This window comes from Colias eurytheme, chromosome 13 (assembly GCF_061535395.1).
Source record: "Colias eurytheme isolate Ceu_HAF_F1 chromosome 13, ilColEury1 Martin Lab GWU primary, whole genome shotgun sequence".
Classification (NCBI taxonomy): Eukaryota; Metazoa; Arthropoda; class Insecta; order Lepidoptera; family Pieridae; genus Colias; species Colias eurytheme.
The window spans coordinates 10,593,163-10,614,240 of record NC_142992.1 but is presented as its reverse complement, the minus strand read 5'-3'; the positions used below and the strand labels follow the sequence as shown (position 1 = coordinate 10,614,240).

The window sequence follows — 21,078 nt, the reverse complement described above, 5'->3', positions numbered from 1 at the left end:
TGTTACTAAATAATTAATAATAAAATATTTTAGGCTACATTTCATTTACATTCGCTGCTATTGCTACCTAAATCAATACAGAAAGGTTAGTTTTAAAAATAAATAATTTGGAAAATCCAAAAGTGCACGCCTCATAATTTTTTTTAATAAATATTTTTAATTATTATTTTTGTTTATTTAATAACAATTAAACCACATCGAATCAGACCCTGAAAAATGAAAGGGTTCTATTCCTGAGCATACTCAAGCGTAAGAGAAAAAAAAAGACTCGATTAGTAAAGTATTTCGGTCGCTATCGTGTTAACAAGAAAAAGGATCCGCACATACAGACACACGGACGTCCAAGACAGAACTTTTTTAAACTGTTTTTTAACTAGTTTAAATAACAAAAATGACATCAAAAATATCATGAACGTTAAAAATAGTGTTTTTTCTTAATATGTGTGTGTATGTATTATCTTACAAGTGCAATGTATGATACATAAAGACATTTTAAGTTTGAAAAATCAGATGTTTTGCGCGAAGCGACAGTAGTACCCACCTCAACGCTTCGCTTATGAGGCGTGCAAAAGAATGTTACTAAAATACTATCTATACGTTAGATGAAACGTGATACGGAAATTTCTGAAAAGCAACGCAATGTCGCACGCAAATCCATCGAAAAAAGAACACAAAAATCTTTAAAATCACGTGATAAACATTCATATTATATATCCAAAGCCAACAAAATACTTAGGTGTTAAAACCTAGCTCCTACCTTGGGTTCAACGACCGGTCGTTGCCGCGACGCGCGGAGCCGAAAATTTTTCGCGAGCGCTTGCATCGTGCACTTTTTAGATGCACCTACTTCGTACGGACTATCTAACGGCTGGACAGTGAAAACTGTGGAGACGCCGTTTGATTTTTTTTTTTATAATGCTAATGTTTGCTTCGTGTAGTTCGATAGTGATATATGATGTGTATGTGTGATCTGTTTTCTTTGATTTTAAATTATGTTTACTCGAAGTAGAAAATATTTGGTTAATTGTATAATTCATTACCGTGAGTACTCAACAAATTCAATTTAATAACCGTACAATTAATAGACTGAAGATAGACTACATCCATAAACGTTTTGTTTTCATATGAGATTGCATAGATTGATACTTGATTAATTAGTTTTCATTTTTTTATGAATTACGTTAACCTTAATTATAACTTGAGATGATTATATGAAAGGACGCAAAGCACATTTATTTATCACATATCGCACACCGCAAATATAAATTTAATTCAAATTTTCAAAAAAAATCTACCAACAGTGACTCCACGGATTTCTTGTCCCCAACGCATTCATCTCTCAGTGCGTTGCACTATACGAGCCAGTTTGACTAGATTTTTGGCAGTCGGCCTGCGCAGGAGTCCCGCGCCCCGCACCCCGCACCCCGCGCCCCTGCGACACCCCCCGCATTCTTTTATGAGGTTTTGATGACTTAGGCATCTTTTTGTGTTAGCTTTTTCGATGTTGCCCTTTTTGCACGGTTTATAATTATTATGATATAGTTGCGTGCTCTGGTTTTGCTTATGGTTAGAAAGAAAAAAACGTTTATGTAGCGAGACTGTGTGACAATAAATTGGCAAAAAAAAAGAATAAAATGCATACAATCTTCATACAATAAACAAGAAATGAAAAACAATAAGAAACAAATCTAAATATCTCTTATTGGCGCCAACCATCACCAACATATAGTATATAATATATTATAATATATTCAGATGGGTATACAATATGGAAATTTTCGATCGATGCAAGTGAATTTTCGAAAATCTTTGAATGCAGTTCTATTTCTTTTTAAAAATAAAGGAATGTTTCCTTTCAACAAAATTTGCTATCTTCCAAGTACTTTCCCTCCAGGGCCCATCGAAAATTTCCACCCTGTATATTCTATTCACATAACATATTCATATTTATTTGCGTATCTGTACATTACTTATCCAGTACATATAATAAATAAGCAATTGATGTTTTTCCGTCTGTCTGTGTATTATTTTTCAGCTAATTGGCTAACCTTACTTTTTATTTGCAGAAATTTATATGAACAAAGAAGTACATACAAGATATTATGGGTAAGTATTTATTTCGAGTAGCTTACGATCAATTTTTTTAGATAATCTCTTATTTATAAAATTCTCGTGTCACAATGTTAGTCTGCATACTCCTCCGAAACGGGTGGACCGATTCTCATGAAATTTTCTGTGCATATCGGGTAAGTCTGAGAATCGGCCAACATCTATTTTTCATATGTACCACGGGCGAAGCCGTGGCGGACCGCTAGTAATATGTATATTCCAACTATCTTTACAAGATTGTAGTGAGTGAAGTCCCATGTCCCCTGGTGGGGTAAGGGGCAGATGCATTATACATATGTTTCACTGATCGATTTTCTTTAGGGACAAGTAGGTGATCAGCTTTCTATGTCCTGCCAGACCGAGACATTTTTTTTTTTGACAAGATTGAAGATTCGTAAATAAAAATTTACGACCTATTTATTTATTTATTCTTTATAATTGGTGTAATAAAATTAAGAAAAAAAGCTGTAACAAAGCAAATTGTACATATGGCAGCTTGTATTATGGCCATGTCTACTTTTCTCAGATCTACACAACACGAAAAATTTCATGAAAATCGCTATAACCGTTTCCGAGGAGTTTAGTCACAAACACTCAATAACTACATTATAATATAGATAATATTACGTTAACCAATATATGACACGAATTTTTAACGCAATTATAATCTTATATATAAAAATGAATCGCAAAATGTGTTGGTAAGCGCATAACTCGAGAACGGCTGAACCGATTTCGATAATTCTTTTTTTATTATATTCCTTGAAGTACGAGGATGGTTTTTATGTAGAGAAAACTTAAATATGTACCACGGGCGAAGCCGGGGCGGACCGCTAGTATTAATTTAAATTCATAATTCATTATCGAGCTATGTCAGGCGAGATTATGAGAAATCGATACGACAACTTGTAGTAACTTTCACGAGTTACAAATTAAACGTATTCGAACATAATTAATCTTGTTATTTTACCCATACTAATGTTGTGGATGTGAAAGTCGTTGTGGCTAAACTGCTGAACCGATTTTGGTGACATTTTGAAGGATGTGGTTGGGAGAAGAAACACATATGGGATCAAAAATGATGGAAGGAAGGTTCGTGGAATAAATAAAGGTTGATGAAGATTCCAATCCTAATCCAAAATGCGAAAGTTTGTGGGGCTGGATGTTTGTTACTTTTGCACGCAAATAAGTACTACTGAACCGCTAACAATGAAATTTAGTATGTAGGTAGCTGAAAACCCGCAGAATAAGACTTTACTTTTTATCCTGGAAATCCCACAGGAACCGGAACCATGCGGGTTTTTCTTTGAAAACGCGGACGAAGCCGCGGGTGGAAATCTAGTTTTGTATAATCTCCTACACCGGCCACATTATCTTATATAAAAATAAAAATAATTAAAACTACTACTTATTTGTCTCATTTTATCTTTCAACAGTCAGTGTTGCCTGTTATTTAATTTCAAATCGATACATTACAGTTTCCTTTCTGATTAAGATATATTTGTTGGGACTAAAACCCGTTCCACGAGGCAGCCCTCGGGCGATGTAGCGATGGAAAATAAATTGGGACACCGTTTTTGTAAATATTTTTCTATATAAAGATAATTAAATTAACTTGTTGAATTTATATTTTTGGTTTTATGGCATTCAAATGCTTTATAAATATAAATTTACTTATAAAGAATAGAAAAAATTCGATCACGAGGCGGGACTCGAACCCTCATCCTTTCGCGCCATTCCGGGGCGGATGCCTGACCAACTCAGCCACTCGCGCAAAATATGAAAAGTATTTTCAGGGTGAATTAATGCATGAATGTTTTTTTAGGTAAGCTTTAAAAATATTATACCTACCTATTGCTTTTAGATACTGCAGGTATCTACTGCTACTGCTCGACATCAAATGTCGAAATTCTCTACAATTGTTACAAAAGCAACAAAAAATACAATATTCATCTTGAGGCATAAATAGTTTCTTATTATCTCATATCATCAATATGTTATATTCAAACTCAAACTCAAATATTTATTTATTCATTTAGACTTCTTCTAGAAGCACTTTTGAATCGTCATTAATTCATATTTGAATTTTTACTTCAAAAGTATTTAAAATAATGTTTCATTGCTGCTGGTCTTTTTTTGCTGACGGTACCAGCATTCCTCAGCCCTTGGATTATCTCGCCGCACCCGGAAGATGCCATACTTTCTTATTTTTTCTTAGCAATTTGATTTTATATCGTTAACTATAATGTCTCAAATAAATAACCGTAGAGCCTTTCCCTTTTGACATAAATTTAAAATCTAAGAAAATAGGTTGTTACTTTTTTAGACCTTTTTGATCTTGAAGCAGGAATAAAAGACGAGTCTTTCGCTCGAACGTTTGATAAAAATATTCTTTATCTATTTAAGTCTAGGGGACCTTCTAGTGGTAAATTTAAAGAATGTAATGACGATTCAAAAGTGCTTCTGGAAGAAGTCTAATTGAATAAATAAATGTTTGAGTTTGAGTTTATAAATAAATACATCTCTGTCATGTTGAACTTATATTATACCTATTTTATTTCATAACTAGCTTTCCACCCGCAGCTTCGCCCGCGCACTGAAAGAAAAACCCGCATAGTTCCCGTTCCCGTGGGATTGCCGGGATAAAACCTATCCTATTTTCGGGGTAAAAAGTAGCCTATGTCCTTTCTCGGGTATCAAAATATCTCTATACATTTCATGCAAATTGGTTCAGTAGTTAAGGCGTGCTTGAGTAACAGACAGACAGACAGAGTTACTTTCGCATTTATAATATTAGTATGGATCTTTGGAAGTAAAGATAAGTACCGAACTTTTAACTGACCGATATTAAAATAATAATTAACCAAATACGGCTAATATCTACAAATATAACTACTGAAATTAAAATATTTATAAGGACTCTCTCCCCGACAAATGCCGTTATTAAGTATGAGCTAAGAATTTTACTTAGTAGATTTTAGTACTCATGTCATAAATAAAAAGCCATACCTCCAACTTACGCAACATGACGATGAAATAATGACAAGCAATCAAAGTGAATTATGCCAAATCACTGGAAACTGCGCTTTACGGTGAAAGCTTGTAAATGAGGACATGCTTGATTCATTCGTCCAGGATTCGAAGCCATGACACCATGTCGTTTAGCAGTATTATTTTCACTGTAGAAAGGTGATGGCGCTAGATAACATACATATATACATATTATAGTGCTGTCGTCCACACCAGTAGGGATTTTTATGTGATTGTATCATGTATACAACCCCCGATTATGACGTAAAAAAGACAGATGTAATTCAAACTTTGTACACCAAGGATCGGTGACAATACAAAAATCTTAAAGCGTGTTTAAAGTTTTTAAATTTATTACATCCATACAAATAAGATGAGAAGATAGTCTGTTGTCCAGGCTTGAAGCCAAAAAAAAATCTGCACGGATTTTGATAAAACTTTATTTTAGCGGTTGATGTAAGAAAAGCTGTAAACTATTGAAGTTATAAAAGAGTAAATTTTGAAGTTTTTAATTCTCTTCTTTTTTACACTTTATTTAAAACTACAGTGATAATAAGTTGTTTTTCTGTAACTTAATTTGACGTCCCAGTTAAACTTTTAAAGCTTGTTCAAATCTTTTTTGTAATTACTTAACAAAAATTTTTCTCCAAATAAAAAGATTCTTTTATAAATTTGTTTGTTAATAACTAAATATTTTATAACTTTTAAATTTTAATAGAGTGAATTCTTGAAAGTAAAAGATTTTACATTAATTCAAAGTTTTAGGAGAATTCAATTAACTGAAAACGTGATATTTTCACTTTTATAAAATATGTTCTTTTACGTATTTAGTATAGCATAAAGAGATATATTATGTACTAGCTGCGCATTGCTCCGCTCCTGTTGGTCTTAGCGTGATGATATATAACCTATAACCTTCCTCGATAAATGGGCTATCTAACACCGAAAAAATTTTTCAAATCGGCTACTGGTCCGATTTGAAAAAAAATTTCTGAGATTAGCGCGTTCAAACAAACAAACTCTTCAGCTTTATCATATTAGTATAGATTTACTGTAAAGAATATCCCTGAAAGAACAGTTTTAATGAATAAAAAACGCAACAAAGAAATACTTAATATTAGAAACATGAACTACACAGATTTTCTACAATATTATCATAACGTGTGATCGAATTTGTTTTTTTCCGGATTTTCCTGAACGTAGCCAAGGTATACTAATATTATAAAGCTGAAGAGTTTTGTTTGAACGCGCAAATCTCGGGAACTACTGGTCCGATTTGAAAAATTATTTCGGTGTTAGATAGCTCATTTATCGAGGAAGGCTATAGGCCATATATCATCACGCTACGACCAACTGGAGTGGAGCCACGGGGGTGAAACCGCGCGGAGCAGCTAGTTATTGATATAAATTAGCACATTAAACTGTATTTAAATTACTCAGTATAGATTTTCACGAATTTATTTAGAGAAATCGACTAAATATACATCCGTTTGTACAGTCATACCTTTCGACTTGCAAACCAGACCTACCGTTACTTCAAAACAAAGAAGCTGCTGTTTAAGGGAATTCCAAACAATATTATACTTCAATTTATTAAAAAAAAATTAGTAAATTGTAAAATGTTTGGATTTATAGTATAGTTTCAGAAAATGAAGAATTTGATCAAACTTTTTCTCTAATTATCACCTAGAGACCTATTATCACAAGAACATGTAGAATTAATCCCAAAAGTTGTCGCTATCGCTGCAATTCATTTATGAAATTTCTTTTTCATGTACTTCATTTTCATGTATTTTATATCAAAAACAAAGCGCAATTTATCACAAGATAAAAAGTAAAACAACTAAAACCCAACTACGACAAAAAACGACGCTGAAAAAGTATAAAACAAAAGTTAAATTGATGAACTAATAAAGAAGCTATGAACGAAAAGATGTGAATTATATGCAATCAGCCCATGAATACAGGTAAAGTCACAAGCAAATGCTAGTAATATATATATATATTCAAAATGTGCAAGTAAAAAGCTTTCAAATGATACCAAACACGGCATATTTATCTTAACTTTATTTTTTTACTCTGTATGTTTTGTCCGCTAGAGGGCGCCACATTAGATTTTGTGAAATCCCATATAGCCTATAACCAGCGGACAATTAAGACGCTTCTAATGATATGTCATTTGTCGAATTCTGATAAGTAGTTTAGAAGTTACGAGGGAACAGATGAACATACATACATACATACATACATACATACATACATACATACATACATAGCCTGTCAAAATCATAACCCTCCTTTTGCTTTGCCGTAGTCGGGTAAAAATTAAATTGCCTTTTAAAAATAATTAAGCACAACTTGAAACATCACCCATTGCCTGCTTAAGAACTATTTAATTTGTATTAAAATTTATAAATGAATGCCTATGAAATCCCCTTTTCAATCGGCATGCTCGGTTATTTGGTTTACCAATTACAGTTCCGATTTAGTTAATATTTTGCTTATTGAGACGTTCAAATATTAAAAAATTTTCATGTTCGGTTATCGCTTTTAACACACTAAAAAACTCCTAAAATTAATGTAAATGTATAATATAAACTCGTTCAATAAAAAGGAAATATTTTAGTGTTTGTAAACCTGTTACTCAAAAACTACTGAAAATATTTCGAAATACGTAAAACCGTAAAAAGCTACACAGTCTACTGTAAGAAATAAGGTTTTATCTCGTATTGACAACTCGGGTAGAGCCGGAGAATTGACTAGTGGGAATGATTAAGTGAAAAGTCATTCTTATTTATAATAATAATAGACTACAAGCCCACATATGAAAAAAATATGGGTCAAATGAACCACCACGGGACATATCTAGTACGAAAGAAGAGCAAAAAATAATAAGATTCATCACTATGCCGTCACTTGTAAGCTGTCCAACTGAGTGCAGATGAGAATTGAAAAGTACAGGTAGACTCGGTAAATTTTGGTCATATATTTTTGTACGGCATTCTTAACCATCAATAGATCCATTAAAAATAATAAGAAACCGCTCAGTGCCGTACAAAAATGTTGGTCCACCAAGTCGGAATTTTAATTTCATTTCCGAGAGTTACCGGGGGTAAATTTGGTCATTTGACCATGTACGGCATCTGTGTCATACTATTGCTATACTGCTTTTAATCCATTATTCCGCAACGCCGTACAAAAATCATGGGGACAAGGGGAAAAAATCGAGAGTTGTAATCCCCTTTCTTTCCCACTCCAGGGGGTCATTTGACACAACACGAAATAAATTTATTTTTAAAGTATTTTATGCATAGATAATATTTTTTCATGTGCCGTACATTTTCGTTGGTTCAAAGGGGAAAAATCTGAAAAAGAAAAAATCCATATAACGAAATGTTTGCTTTATATTTTATTATCAAAATATAAATATACATTAATATTAAGAAGCTCGAGGTGGTTAATTATCACCTTGGAAAGTCGGAGTAAAGTGGAATGGACTCCGTTAAATTGATGAACTAATAAAAAAGCTATGAACGAAAAGATGTGAATTATATGCAATCAGCCCATGAATACAGGTAAAGTCACAAGCAAATGCTAGTATTATATACATATTCTAAATGTACAAGTAAAGCGCTTTCAAATGATACCAAACACGGCATATTTATCTTAACTTTATTTTTTTACTCTGTATGTTTTGTCCGCTAGAGGGCGCCACATTAGATTTTGTGAAACCCCATATAGCTTTTAGCTAGCTGGTCGCTGGTTATCCAGTGAACAATTCAGATGCTTCTAATGATATGTTATTTGTCGAATTCTGATAAGTAGTTTAGAAGTTACGAGGGAATAGATGAATGACCTGTCAAAACCATAACCCTCCTTTTGCTTTGCCGTAGTTGGGTAAAAATATGTTAATGCCGTACTGTATCAAATGGCCATAAAGCACCCTTAAAATTGTAGCTTTCGTCGCTTTCATCAGCCTAAAAGATGTGGTCTGCACAAAAATGTACGGCATCGTTTTTTCCTAATTTATCTATGTTAATACTATTTAAAACAACGAATAAAGTGTAGAAAACTATTATATTTCATTAATCTACGATGTTTAAACTTTAACAAAATTTCTGGTTTTGCATTTCTCTATAACTTTTATTAGAACGGTTTCTTTTGAACGGCAATACTATACAACAATTGAATTTTACAATATCATGTTAAAAAAAAAGTTCCCGTACAGGGTCAAATGACCTTACAGCTCTTTATATCAAGAATTCGATGAAATTAAGATGATTATTGGTATACATTTAAAAGAACAATTATTTTTTGACGGCATTGCTTTTAATAGTACTTTTGAGTGCTAGATAATGTTTTGGAACCGAAGCCGTACTTAGTCAAATGACCCCCTGGGGTGGGGAAAGAGAGGGGATTGCAACTCTCGATTTTTTCCCCTTGTCCCCATGATTTTTGTACGGCGTTGCGGAATAATGGATTAAAAGCAGTATAGCAATAATATGACACAGATGCCGTACATGGTCAAATGACCAAATTTACCCCCGGTAACTCTCGGAAATGAAATTAAAATTCCGACTTGGTGGACCAACATTTTTGTACGGCACTGAGCGGTTTCTTATTATTTTTAATGGATCTACCGATGGTTAAGAATGCCGTACAAAAATATATGACCAAAATTTACCGAGTCTACCTGTACTTTTCAATTCTCATCTGCACTCAGTTGGACAGCTTACAAGTGACGGCATAGTGATGAATCTTATTATTTTTTGCTCTTCTTTCGTTCTAGATATGACCCCTGGTGGTTCATTTGACCCATATTTTTTTCATATGCGGGCTTGTAGTCTATAATTAGTATAATATTATCTACCCCTAAAATATATATTTAGTATGTGTCAAGGCGACAAATAATTAACACAACCTATAATGTGTTAAAAATTGTATGATAACAAATAATTACATTACATTTTTAATAAAATTTATTAATCTTTTTAGTGTTTTCTAAATTTCATACATGCATACATTTTTTAAGCGTCATCTTTACCGAGCAACATCAACCATACTGTTTTGTTATCTCGGGTCAACACAAGCAAAACCCGGATGTATGGCTAGTCTTATAAACAAGTGCATTTCTGTGAGAGTTTTATACGCAATTATAACAATCACACAATTTTGTAAATGTTTTCTGAATCATTAAAATCTCTCTAATTAACATTTCATGCTTCACAATGTTTTTCTTAAAAAATTAAAGAATTTTTCATGGATTTAAAATGCATTATTTTATATATTTTTTTCACTAGACTATTGAAGTATCTCATTTGGTTTGTGTTAAGATCGATGAAATAGTTTTCATAAATTATAATAGCAATTTTTTTTTATAATTCGACCCTTCTGTAGCGTTCGTATATTAAAATAGTTTAGAACGAAGACCCTAAACTATTCAGATAATAAGAAAGGAAACATTATTTTGAAAACCTCAATAATAACTTAATTTAAGAATAGTGTAGTTAACACAACTAATTAAAATTACGACTGCGTGAAATTTTAAGAATTATAAAATACCTACACCTAGAAATGATTAATATCAAAGAACACGTAGGTAATCTGATATCTTATATATAAAAATGAATCGCAAAATGTGTTGGTAAGCGCATAACTCGAGAACGGCTGAACCGATTTCGATAATTCTTTTTTTTATTATATTCCTTGAAGTACGAGGATGGTTCTTATGTAGAGAAAACGTAAATATGTACCACGGGCGAAGCCGGGGCGGACCGCTAGTTATGAATAAATACTGATATTATGAATATGAAAGTTCGGCTATTTTGATGTAAGTACATAATAATATGAATGTTTGTTATTCAATCACGCCAATATTACTAACCGAATTTTGAAGAAACATAGGTAGCAGACAGCAGTGTAGTTTTTGTACCAGAATAACAGATCATAAGCAATGTAGTGGCTAGCTTTTGTGTGTTTTTTATCAGCAAGGATTTCATAATATTGCACACCTATTGGTCTCTAATACTCTTCTTTTGAACACATAAATGTAACTCAGCTAACTATAACCCGACCAAACCACATAGGAACACCACAGCGAACATAAAAGTCTTAAACCTATCCATAAATAGCGGTTCCAAAAATGCCCTATAGGTACCTAAGTGCACTTTCGAAACCGGCCCGAGCACGCACACATGCGTGGAAAGTACGAAGGGAAATTTTGGCAATAATTTGCTGTATAACCCGCCTGACAAGAGATGGTGTAACTTTTAAACTGGTTTAAAAATAGGTGGTTAACTTAAAATGTGAGTAAATAATGAGGATGTGTAGGGAAGATTATGACAGTAGTATTTTTAGATATAAATGTTCGTTTATTACCAACTAGCGGTCCGGCCCGGCTTCGCCCGTGGTACATATTTACGTTTTCTCTACATAAAAACCATCCTCGTACTTCAAGGAATATAATAATAAAAGAATTATCGAAATCGGTTCAGCCGTTCTCGAGTTATGCGCTTACCAACACATTTTGCGATTCATTTTTATATATAAGAAGATTCGACGTGTATGTGTGAATGTAATAATTTGGTAGTATTAACTAGTATTAGTTTTAGTCATTTTCGACTTTAACATGTTTGTACTCTATCAGATTGTGTCGCTTTTGGATTGATTTGACACTCAAATAGCGATTACAAATACAAAAATAAATATATAATTAATTGCATATAAGTAAGTCATTGAGTTGAAGATACAATTTAATATGAATTTGAATATTTGCTTTAATAATTCACAAACAAGTTTTTATTAAGATTTTTATTTATAAAAACCTATTGCTGCATACAAAATCACCTATTTGAACTTGAAGTCGAATAATTAAAAAAGTGAATCTATGCTTAAAATTATCTGCAGTATGAAAACGAACTTTATTTCAACTTCTATTTCAAGCATCAATTTCAGGTCAACACGCTTTGACCATTAAAGCGTGAGTATTTAAACTTTATCTAGCCTCTCGCCTTTATTTCGCCTCATATGAAGATATTATAGGAATTAATCCACCACGTTCACCACGGTCAAGTACAGATTGGTAGTTGTATATCGTTTTGTAAAATTTTAATGAATTCTACTCTCCATTGAAACTCAACTAAAACTTATATTATTTATATTCAAACATGTTTTTATAACTCGTATCGTTTTTTAATCGTCATAATACATAGAAAACAATGATGACAAATTGTTAAAGCAGATATTCTATACAAGAGCCAGCAACGAACTCTGTACAATTTTCCATATAAAAAAGTGATGCCAGAGAATTGTTATGTCCTTGTGTAAACCCTTGACTCTAAGCACTAAGCCACATCTCTGAAAGGTCATTGAATTCAAATTTAACTTTAAGAATCATAAACATGACGTAGCAAATCATAATATTATTGTGCAGTGTGGCAGATATTAATGATGGATTTGGAAGTTAATTTAGGTTCGTAAAGTTAGACATTTATTGTGAATGAGAACGATGAATTTTCTTTATGGCTTTTTTATTTGTTTTCTGTCCTTAATTTTATTATTTATATATTTATTGAATAAATTAATTAGAATATTAAACCTGTAAAATAATATGAAGAGACGCTTTATAATAATAGAATGTCAATCAATGTTCAAATAGGAAAGTGCCGTCATTTCCACTTAGTTAAACTACATCAATCTTTAAACTACACTCAGCAAGTCTAATTTCTATTATTGTAGTAGTATATTTTCTTTGGGCGTAATTGTGTAATCAAAATATCGTCATCTTCATCAAAAACAAAAGAGATAAGGATAAGACTCAAAAACCAAGACATTTAAATATCGTATTATTAACAGTAAAATTATACATTATTTAATCGAAGTATTTATATAAAAATCCTGCATACACATTTGTTATCCTTTTTACTTTTTGTAAGATTATAAAAAATACAAATAAACTTTAGTATTATTATTATAGATATATAAAAAATATTCCAAAATAACAAATCAGAATTTCGCGCACCATATTCGGCCGTATCGTCATTAATGCACTAATGTGAAAAAATGTCCTTGTGTGTATCGCGTGTGTGTGTGTATGTGTGTGTGAGTGTGAAGCCGGTCATTATTCGTAAGTACTAGAGGATAGGAACACTGTACATATAGATTTTGGGGGTACAGTGCACCCAATAAGTTTAAATTACAAGACAATTTTTTTTAATGTTTATTTTTCATGATTTTTTTTTTCATTGCTTTGGTTGCGTGCTTTATAATATCACGTGACAGCCTATTCAGATAGGTAATGTTTCCAACCTCTATTTCGACCCCATAAATTTTATTTCGTGAGATGGAGAAGGTATCTTCTATCAGGTCTTTACAAATTGCTTTGTTGGTATTGTTCTTAATGCAGCAAATAATAACAAAAAATAAACAAATAGTTTTTCGTAAGGCAAGCGAAACCACAAACTGATTACTGAACATAGTACAAAGGTACGAAATACTGGCTATTTCTAGGCATTAATTCCGGTCCAAAAACTATCGCTACGAAATGTAAAAGCACAGTTCAAGGTCATTGACATTCATTGTTCACTCGGAATAATTTTTCAACCGTAAATTTCTGCTTCAATATCAATATTACAACCAAATTACAACCCTATGACTAAGCCTTAACTAAATATATAATAGAACCTGAATTGTATCTATGTAGGAGGTACCCCTGTAACTACTCAGCCGAATTTAATTATTTCCAAAATCATAGACAATTTTTACTTGATTACCCATTTAGCCAGTACTTATATTTTAGCTGTTATGTATGATTGTTTAAATGCACTTAATATGTTATTTAACGATAAGAATGATAATATGCCTAATAAATTTGTATATTAAATAAACCATGGTTATATAATATATTGCACGCCTCATAAGCGAAGCGTTGAGGTGGGTACTACTGTCACTTCGCGCAAAACATCTGATTTTTCAAACTTAAAATGTCTTTATGTATCATACATTGCACTTGTAAGATAATACATACACACACATATTAAGAAAAAACACTATTTTTAACGTTCATGATATTTTTGATGTCATTTTTGTTATTTAAACTAGTTAAAAAACAGTTTAAAAAAGTTCTGTCTTGGACGTCCGTGTGTCTGTATGTGCGGATCCTTTTTCTTGTTAACACGATAGCGACCGAAATACTTTACTAATCGAGTCTTTTTTTTTCTCTTACACTTGAGTATGCTCAGGAATAGAACCCTTTCATTTTTCAGGGTCTGATTCGATGTGGTTTAATTGTTATTAAATAAACAAAAATAATAATTAATAAATATTTATTTAAAAAAATTATGAGGCGTGCACTTTTGGATTTTCCAAATTATTTTTATTTTGTCCCAACAATAACATAGCGAGGCGCTTTCTCTACCAGGCAAGCTCGCTGGATTTAATGTAAGTACATACGTACTCCTTAGAAATAATCCATACTAATATTATAAATGCAAAAGTAACTCTGTCTGTCTGTCTGTTACTCAAACACGCCTAAACTACTGAACCAATTTGCATGAAATTTGGTATGGAGATATTATGATACACGAGAAAGGACATAGGCTACCATTTATTGCGAAATATGTACCACGGGCGAAGCCGGGGCGGACCTCTAGTATTTTTATAAAACATATTTTGACGATACTTCAACGTAACACGCGACATAAAATAAAATCAAATTTAATTTAACTTTACAGCCCCTTAACTTAGTAGCTTTGCTTAAATCTAACTTCAAAGGAAAAGTTCAGTTTTTAAATTGAAATGCAAATTTGTGAAATAAACCTCGTTTCTTTTGGTAACTTTAGCTTAACTGTATCGTATTTGGTAAATGTTATAAGTTAATGCGGGTATTTGTATATTTTTTTCAAATAAATTAACAAACAAGTATGTAACACTACTGGCCTAGCTGGCCTGTAATCAAAATGGAGCTTCCGGACATGTAGTTAACTAGGTATTAGGTCTATTTTTAAGGTATTCTAAATCGTTATTAAGTAAAGAATGAGGCATTATAATCTATATCAGATACCTTATAACTAAAACTGAATTAACTGATGTGTTATTTTACAACTAAAACTATGATGGAAATTTAACCTTAAACATTATCGAATTCACGTTAAAAATTAGTTTCCAAAGTCACATACACAACTTCTGCTGCGAACTGTACACGGCTTACACACACGCACACGCGCGCAAACTTCCAAAATCGGTCGTTCAGCGCATAGGTCAAGCGCACTCTTGCGTCTCGCTCACACTCGTGTAGGAGAGCGAGATGGGTGTATTGTCTAAAGAGCTTGCAGAAATGCAGTTTGGCCAATGGGATACGCAAAAAAAAACAGTTTTTTGATACAATAGGTATTGCAATGTTTTAAATCTAAAGTACGAAATCTTTGTTAAAGGTGCTTGATGCTAGAAAAATATCATTTTTCACAAAATAAATTAAATCATAATACCATAGTTAATATGTTATTTTTCAAACTGGACTAAGTCGATGCGGAAAATAATTTATTGATGCACCCCTAAATTACGACCAAACGAAAAATATAGTTATGTACTTCTATATAGGTATGCCACTTCATATATTTTTAAAAGAAAACAGTTGAATATTTTGAACTATAAAAATTTCTTGATATAAATACATTTAAAAGTAAAGTAATGTAGACAATGTCAGGGGCGTCAGCTAATAAAATTTAAACTAGCTTTACTAAAAGGAAACTTGGCTAATTCTTTAATCGTGTAACCAAGCTTTCGTCAAACGAAAAGATTCCATAGCAAAAAGAACTAAAAAACTGAGCTAAGAGCTATCCATTGTGATCCAGATCTTTTCCAACCCTATTAGGATACTTTTATTCTCCTTTACTCGATGGAAATCCTTTGAAACTTTAAATTTTACTTTTAGAAACGGACAAAAAATTTATCTTAAAGTTTGATTACTCTAGAATCTAGATCACACTTACGACTTTCTCCGAAGGAAATAATAAAAATCTACGATCTTTTAATTCAAAAATACTAACAACTGTTTATATAAGCCATCTTACCCAAGCCACGAAAAAAGTTGTTAAAATTGGTGAAGTCGTTTAGTAGCTATTCAATACAAAGATACAAACACAAAGTGTAGTCGGCAGATCTACTTTATATCTATCGAATCGGCGTAAAGTTAAAGGATTTTAAGTATTTTACGAGTATTTGTCTTATAATTAGTTAGATAACTCTCCAAACGATATCGTTTGTCCTTATAGTAACTTTTTAATCATATTTTAATGAGATCTCATTAAAGAAAAACTTTAAAATCTTCTTCTAATAATATTATCTCTGTAAGTTCTCAATGGAAGTAGGAGGAATTACCAGTTTCCGAATAAAACGGACTAAATGCATTACGCCTGTGGAAATATAATAGCAAAGCCGACTCAACGCTGAATGCTATTGTACATCGTCAGGAGAAAATTAATTACACTTCCGATGTCTTATCACGTCTTATTGTATGAGATTCTAATAATGGATTCCTGTGACGACTCTCTATTATCACCTCCTATCCAAAATATATACGGAAATCCATAATAGATAGAAATGTATTAACAAATACAAGGCTTTTGACCACTTCTAGTAAAAGCTGCATGTTTTTGTAATTTTAAACAGTTAATAGTGTAGGTACGTATAATGTGTACTCGCTTCGGCAGTACATATTATACTAAAATTGGAACGATACAGAGAAGATTAGCATGGCCCCTGCGCAAGGATGACACGCAAAATCGTGAAGCGTTCCACATTTTTGTCACGGAAGAATTCTACCATACCCGTGGCCCCGTCGTTGATGCGGCTTGACGGAACACAGACCACAGTGGGGTTTTGGTCGGTAGGAATCCGACATAACCCACGGCCCCTTCCTCGGAGGCCGTGGGTAATGGGTATCTATGCAAGATTTCCCCACTTAAAAACAAAAAAAAAGGTACGTATAATGTAGAGATTGTTACAGCAATTTACGAGATTTCAATCGAAACCACTTCATAATTTATACCTTTCAATAATGTTAATTATTCAGTAGCACTGTGCTTGTAAATATCATAATTTATTGAACAATAACTTAGCTTATAAATCTAATATCTAATATTCAATACTATTATAAAGGCGAAAGTTTGTAAGGATGTATGGATGTATGGATGTATGGATGTATGGATGTTTGTTACTCTTTCACGTAAAAACTACTGAACCGATTACAATGAAATTTAGCACACATATAGAGGGTAACTTGGATTAACACATAGGATAGGTTTTATCCCGGAAATCCCACGGGAACGGGAACTATGCGGGTTTTCCTTTGCAAACGCGGGCGAAGCCGCGGGCGGAAAGCTAGTATATTATATAACACATTGCTTTGATGAAGGAATTTTTAATACCTAGAGGTTTTTCATCGATAAAAACATTTTATTTAAACAGAAGCAATATGTAAGATTTGTTATTACATTTTTTGTCTCTTTATCCCATTGAGATATACATATATGGAGACGACACCGCCTACATCACTTATGTTCCGCTCAACATACGCCACATGACGTATGTTGAGCGGTTTTTTTTAATGGTTTTAAAGTGAAACGCATCAAATATGCCTTCGTGTGTGTTACGATATTGCACAAATAATACAAATAATACGGAAATGTGCAAAGGAATAACTTTCATCGGTAAGAACCTAACTAGATAATAATTTTTAAAACTTAGTTAGAGCAAAAAAATGGCGCACAGATTTTGTTCGTGGTGTCTCCTCCATACGTATAGTAATATTATCTCAATGCTTTATCCATGAGTTTCTTCGAGCTTATATTAATAATGGCGACTCCTACCAATTTGAGTACGATTTCCTTAAATAATTATTTAAATCCCGTGAATGAAATAACAGGAAACAATTAGTATTGAAAAAAAAAAGTCTTACCTGTTGGTTGTTTTCATTCTTATCACTGCTGATAGAGACAGACGACTCGGATGTCTTTTTCGCACACCCGGGACACCAGCGGCGGCACATGCATCTATAAACAAAATATTATTTATTTGTAATTGCATTTAAGTATATGAAAAATAACTTATTTGGCCATTAAATTTGGCAACCGTTAAACGTTGTCCTGATAAAAGCTTTGATCACTTTTGTATGAATAATAGATTAGAACCTATTTTCAGACTTGTCGAAAATACATATAAAAATTTTCGTGAAACTCGGTAAAGCCTGCTGCAAGACTGACACATCTTCTTATATATAAAATTCTCGTGTCACAATGTTAGTCTGCATACTCCTCCGAAACGGGTGGACCGATTCTCATGAAATTTTCTGTGCATATCGGGTAAGTCTGAGAATCGGCCAACATCTATTTTTCATATGTACCACGGGCGAAGCCGGGGCGGACCGCTAGTATTTTTATAATTGCAATATGGTTTAATTCAAATACAATAGACGTTAACTGCATTTATTAATTACTCAACAGTAGATATTCAACTATGTATTATAATATTACCTATCGCCTATCACTTTATGAACAACTAGGTGGCATATTTTATAAATCACATATTTTTAACGTACCTACGTTCACAAAACACTGGAATTGTGACAAATCCACCTAAAACTAGAACTTGCAGGAAATTAGGAATCAACTCTCTCAACTCGACTCGTTATCAAACCCAATCGACACTGCTACGTTTTGGCGCGAAGCCAACGTCATCGAAACAGATTAAAAAATATATATGTAGTTAGTTCACAGTTTTTGATGACTGGCAATCAAAACATTGTGCCAACATGTGTGTGGACTTAGATTACAAAATAAAATACAGATGGAGCATGTCAATCATTCATCGCCCTTGTCAAAGAAAATACGAAATCAAAAACGAATACGTTCCTCCGCTAGTGCTATAGCGATTCTAGTGTCATGCAATACGTCAAAAGGGGTTTGATATTTTAGTAAAAAAATGCTGTCTTGTGATATTAAAACGCTGTAAAACTTGTTCCCGAAAACAAACAAAAAGATAAAACATCGTTTTACAGATTTTCTGTAGATTATTTGGCTTATTTAATTTTGTATACAAATAATAATTTTACAAATACGAAGGAATTCAAAACTTCAACGTATGCTGCCAGTATTTTGAAAATGAATTTGCCATTTTTAGGGGTAAAATGGTTAAAAGATATTCGGGGTAGTGCTGTTGGATTTTTCGATCGTGAATGTGATTATTTGTATAGTGCAATAAAAGTTCATGGTCATTATTAGATTATTTTAAAAAGCATTATACATTTTTTTGTTACTTTTATAAAAAGCGTCGTTTTCGCTTGCGATTTAATTCATGTGAACACATGATGGATATGATGAAAATAAAATGTCCCGCATTCTCGACTAAAAACTACCGCTATTCGCATTCATATGTTTTAAATGAAAAATAAAAACTTTTTTAATGTAATTTATTTAATAAATTTAATTAATTTATTTAATAAAAATTGAATAAAATTATTTTGTCCATGTATAACTTTAGTAGATACTAGATAGGTGATAAAATAATTTTTACAATATTATAAAATAATATCAAAAACCCGAATTTATATTATAATAAAAATTAAAACATGACTGCTAATAATCTATGTAGCCTACGTCACTACCACCACAGCTACCTTCATAATTCAGATGATTGCAATGACACCTCACAAGTCACAACTCAAAATCGATCCAACAGTTTATACTGCAGGGCGTGTCAAAGAAATATTATACATACATACCTACACTCGAAAAACATAACCCTCTTTCTTCCGTAGTCGGGCAAAAATTTGGGAAATTTTTCATTATCTGGTAACATAACACGCACACAGAAGCACCGTGTACGTACAGTGCAACGGCGAAATGACAGCACACATAGCTTTATGGAAATGACGATAAATTATTCGGTTTAGTTCGGCAACGCTCCATCTGTCTTTTATTTTGTAATCTAAGTGTGTGGACTTTTATTGCTTTGAATTGTGAACGATGTTTTTTTTTTATTTCATGCTGTATGTAATGTTTTAAAATTGTAATGTACCTAGGTAAGAATTTAAGATCCTAAAAAAGTCCACTAATATTTCTAATGCTTCCTAAAAATTATATAAGTAATTAAATAATAATTAATAGTTATTAATAAAATATTACAATTAAAATTTATTATTTGCGCTCAAGATTTGCGCTTGAAGTTATAAATGGCATATTATAGACTGTAATTTTATATTCTGTGCTACATTTTTTTTCTTTTTAAAGTTCTTCTGTTTTAAAATATTCAACGAATGTGTGATTTCAAAGCGGGATTCTTTTTAAAACAAATTGGATAATGCGATAAAAAAGGCTGACCAAAATAAAAATAAAAACGTAAGTAAATATAAAATCTGTTTCTATTCATAAACAATAACTTTTATTTGTATGTAGGTATATATCGCATTATCACTTTAGTAAAACCCGAGAAGCTAACTGTACCAATATTTGTAGTACACGATTCTTTCTACGCATCCAGTTAAACTAATTGAAGCAAATTAACTTATGCTCCCAAATATACAGTAATTCAATTTGTTACCGAGTGAACCACGGCGGCCATATTGAATTATACCTTTCGTGTTTTCTTTAATAGATATACTTACGGCAGAGTTTCCTTTGTCATATTTTGGTACTGCTAATACAAAAACATCAACCATGTTTCAAGAAGGAAATAATATTATGTGATCCATGTATTTTTTTTTTTATCTATACTAATATTATAAAGCTGAAGAGTTTGTTTGTTTGTTTGTTTGTTTGAACGCGCTAATCTCGGGAACTACTGGTCCGATTTGAAAAATTCTTTCGGTGTTAGATAGCCCATTTATCGAGGAAGGTTATAGGCTATATATCATCACGCTACGACCAACAGGGGTGGAGCCACGGG

General features: G+C 32.4%; 1 protein-coding gene and 1 non-coding gene across 2 annotated transcripts in view; one reads left to right on the top strand and one right to left on the bottom strand.

Annotated features, from left to right (window-relative positions):
• Nucleotides 1-21,078, bottom strand: part of LOC149903672 (uncharacterized) — a 51,288-nt gene that overhangs the window by 5,579 nt on the left and 24,631 nt on the right. The window contains exon 4 of the mRNA XM_090109018.1: nucleotides 18,095-18,188. Coding sequence (XP_089965144.1) covers nucleotides 18,095-18,188 — 94 coding nt within the window. The remainder of the gene's footprint in view (nucleotides 1-18,094; nucleotides 18,189-21,078) is intronic.
• LOC149903674 (U6 spliceosomal RNA) lies at nucleotides 16,832-16,941 on the top strand. Its single transcript, XR_016457432.1, has one exon. It is a non-coding gene; the product is annotated as a U6 spliceosomal RNA (small nuclear RNA).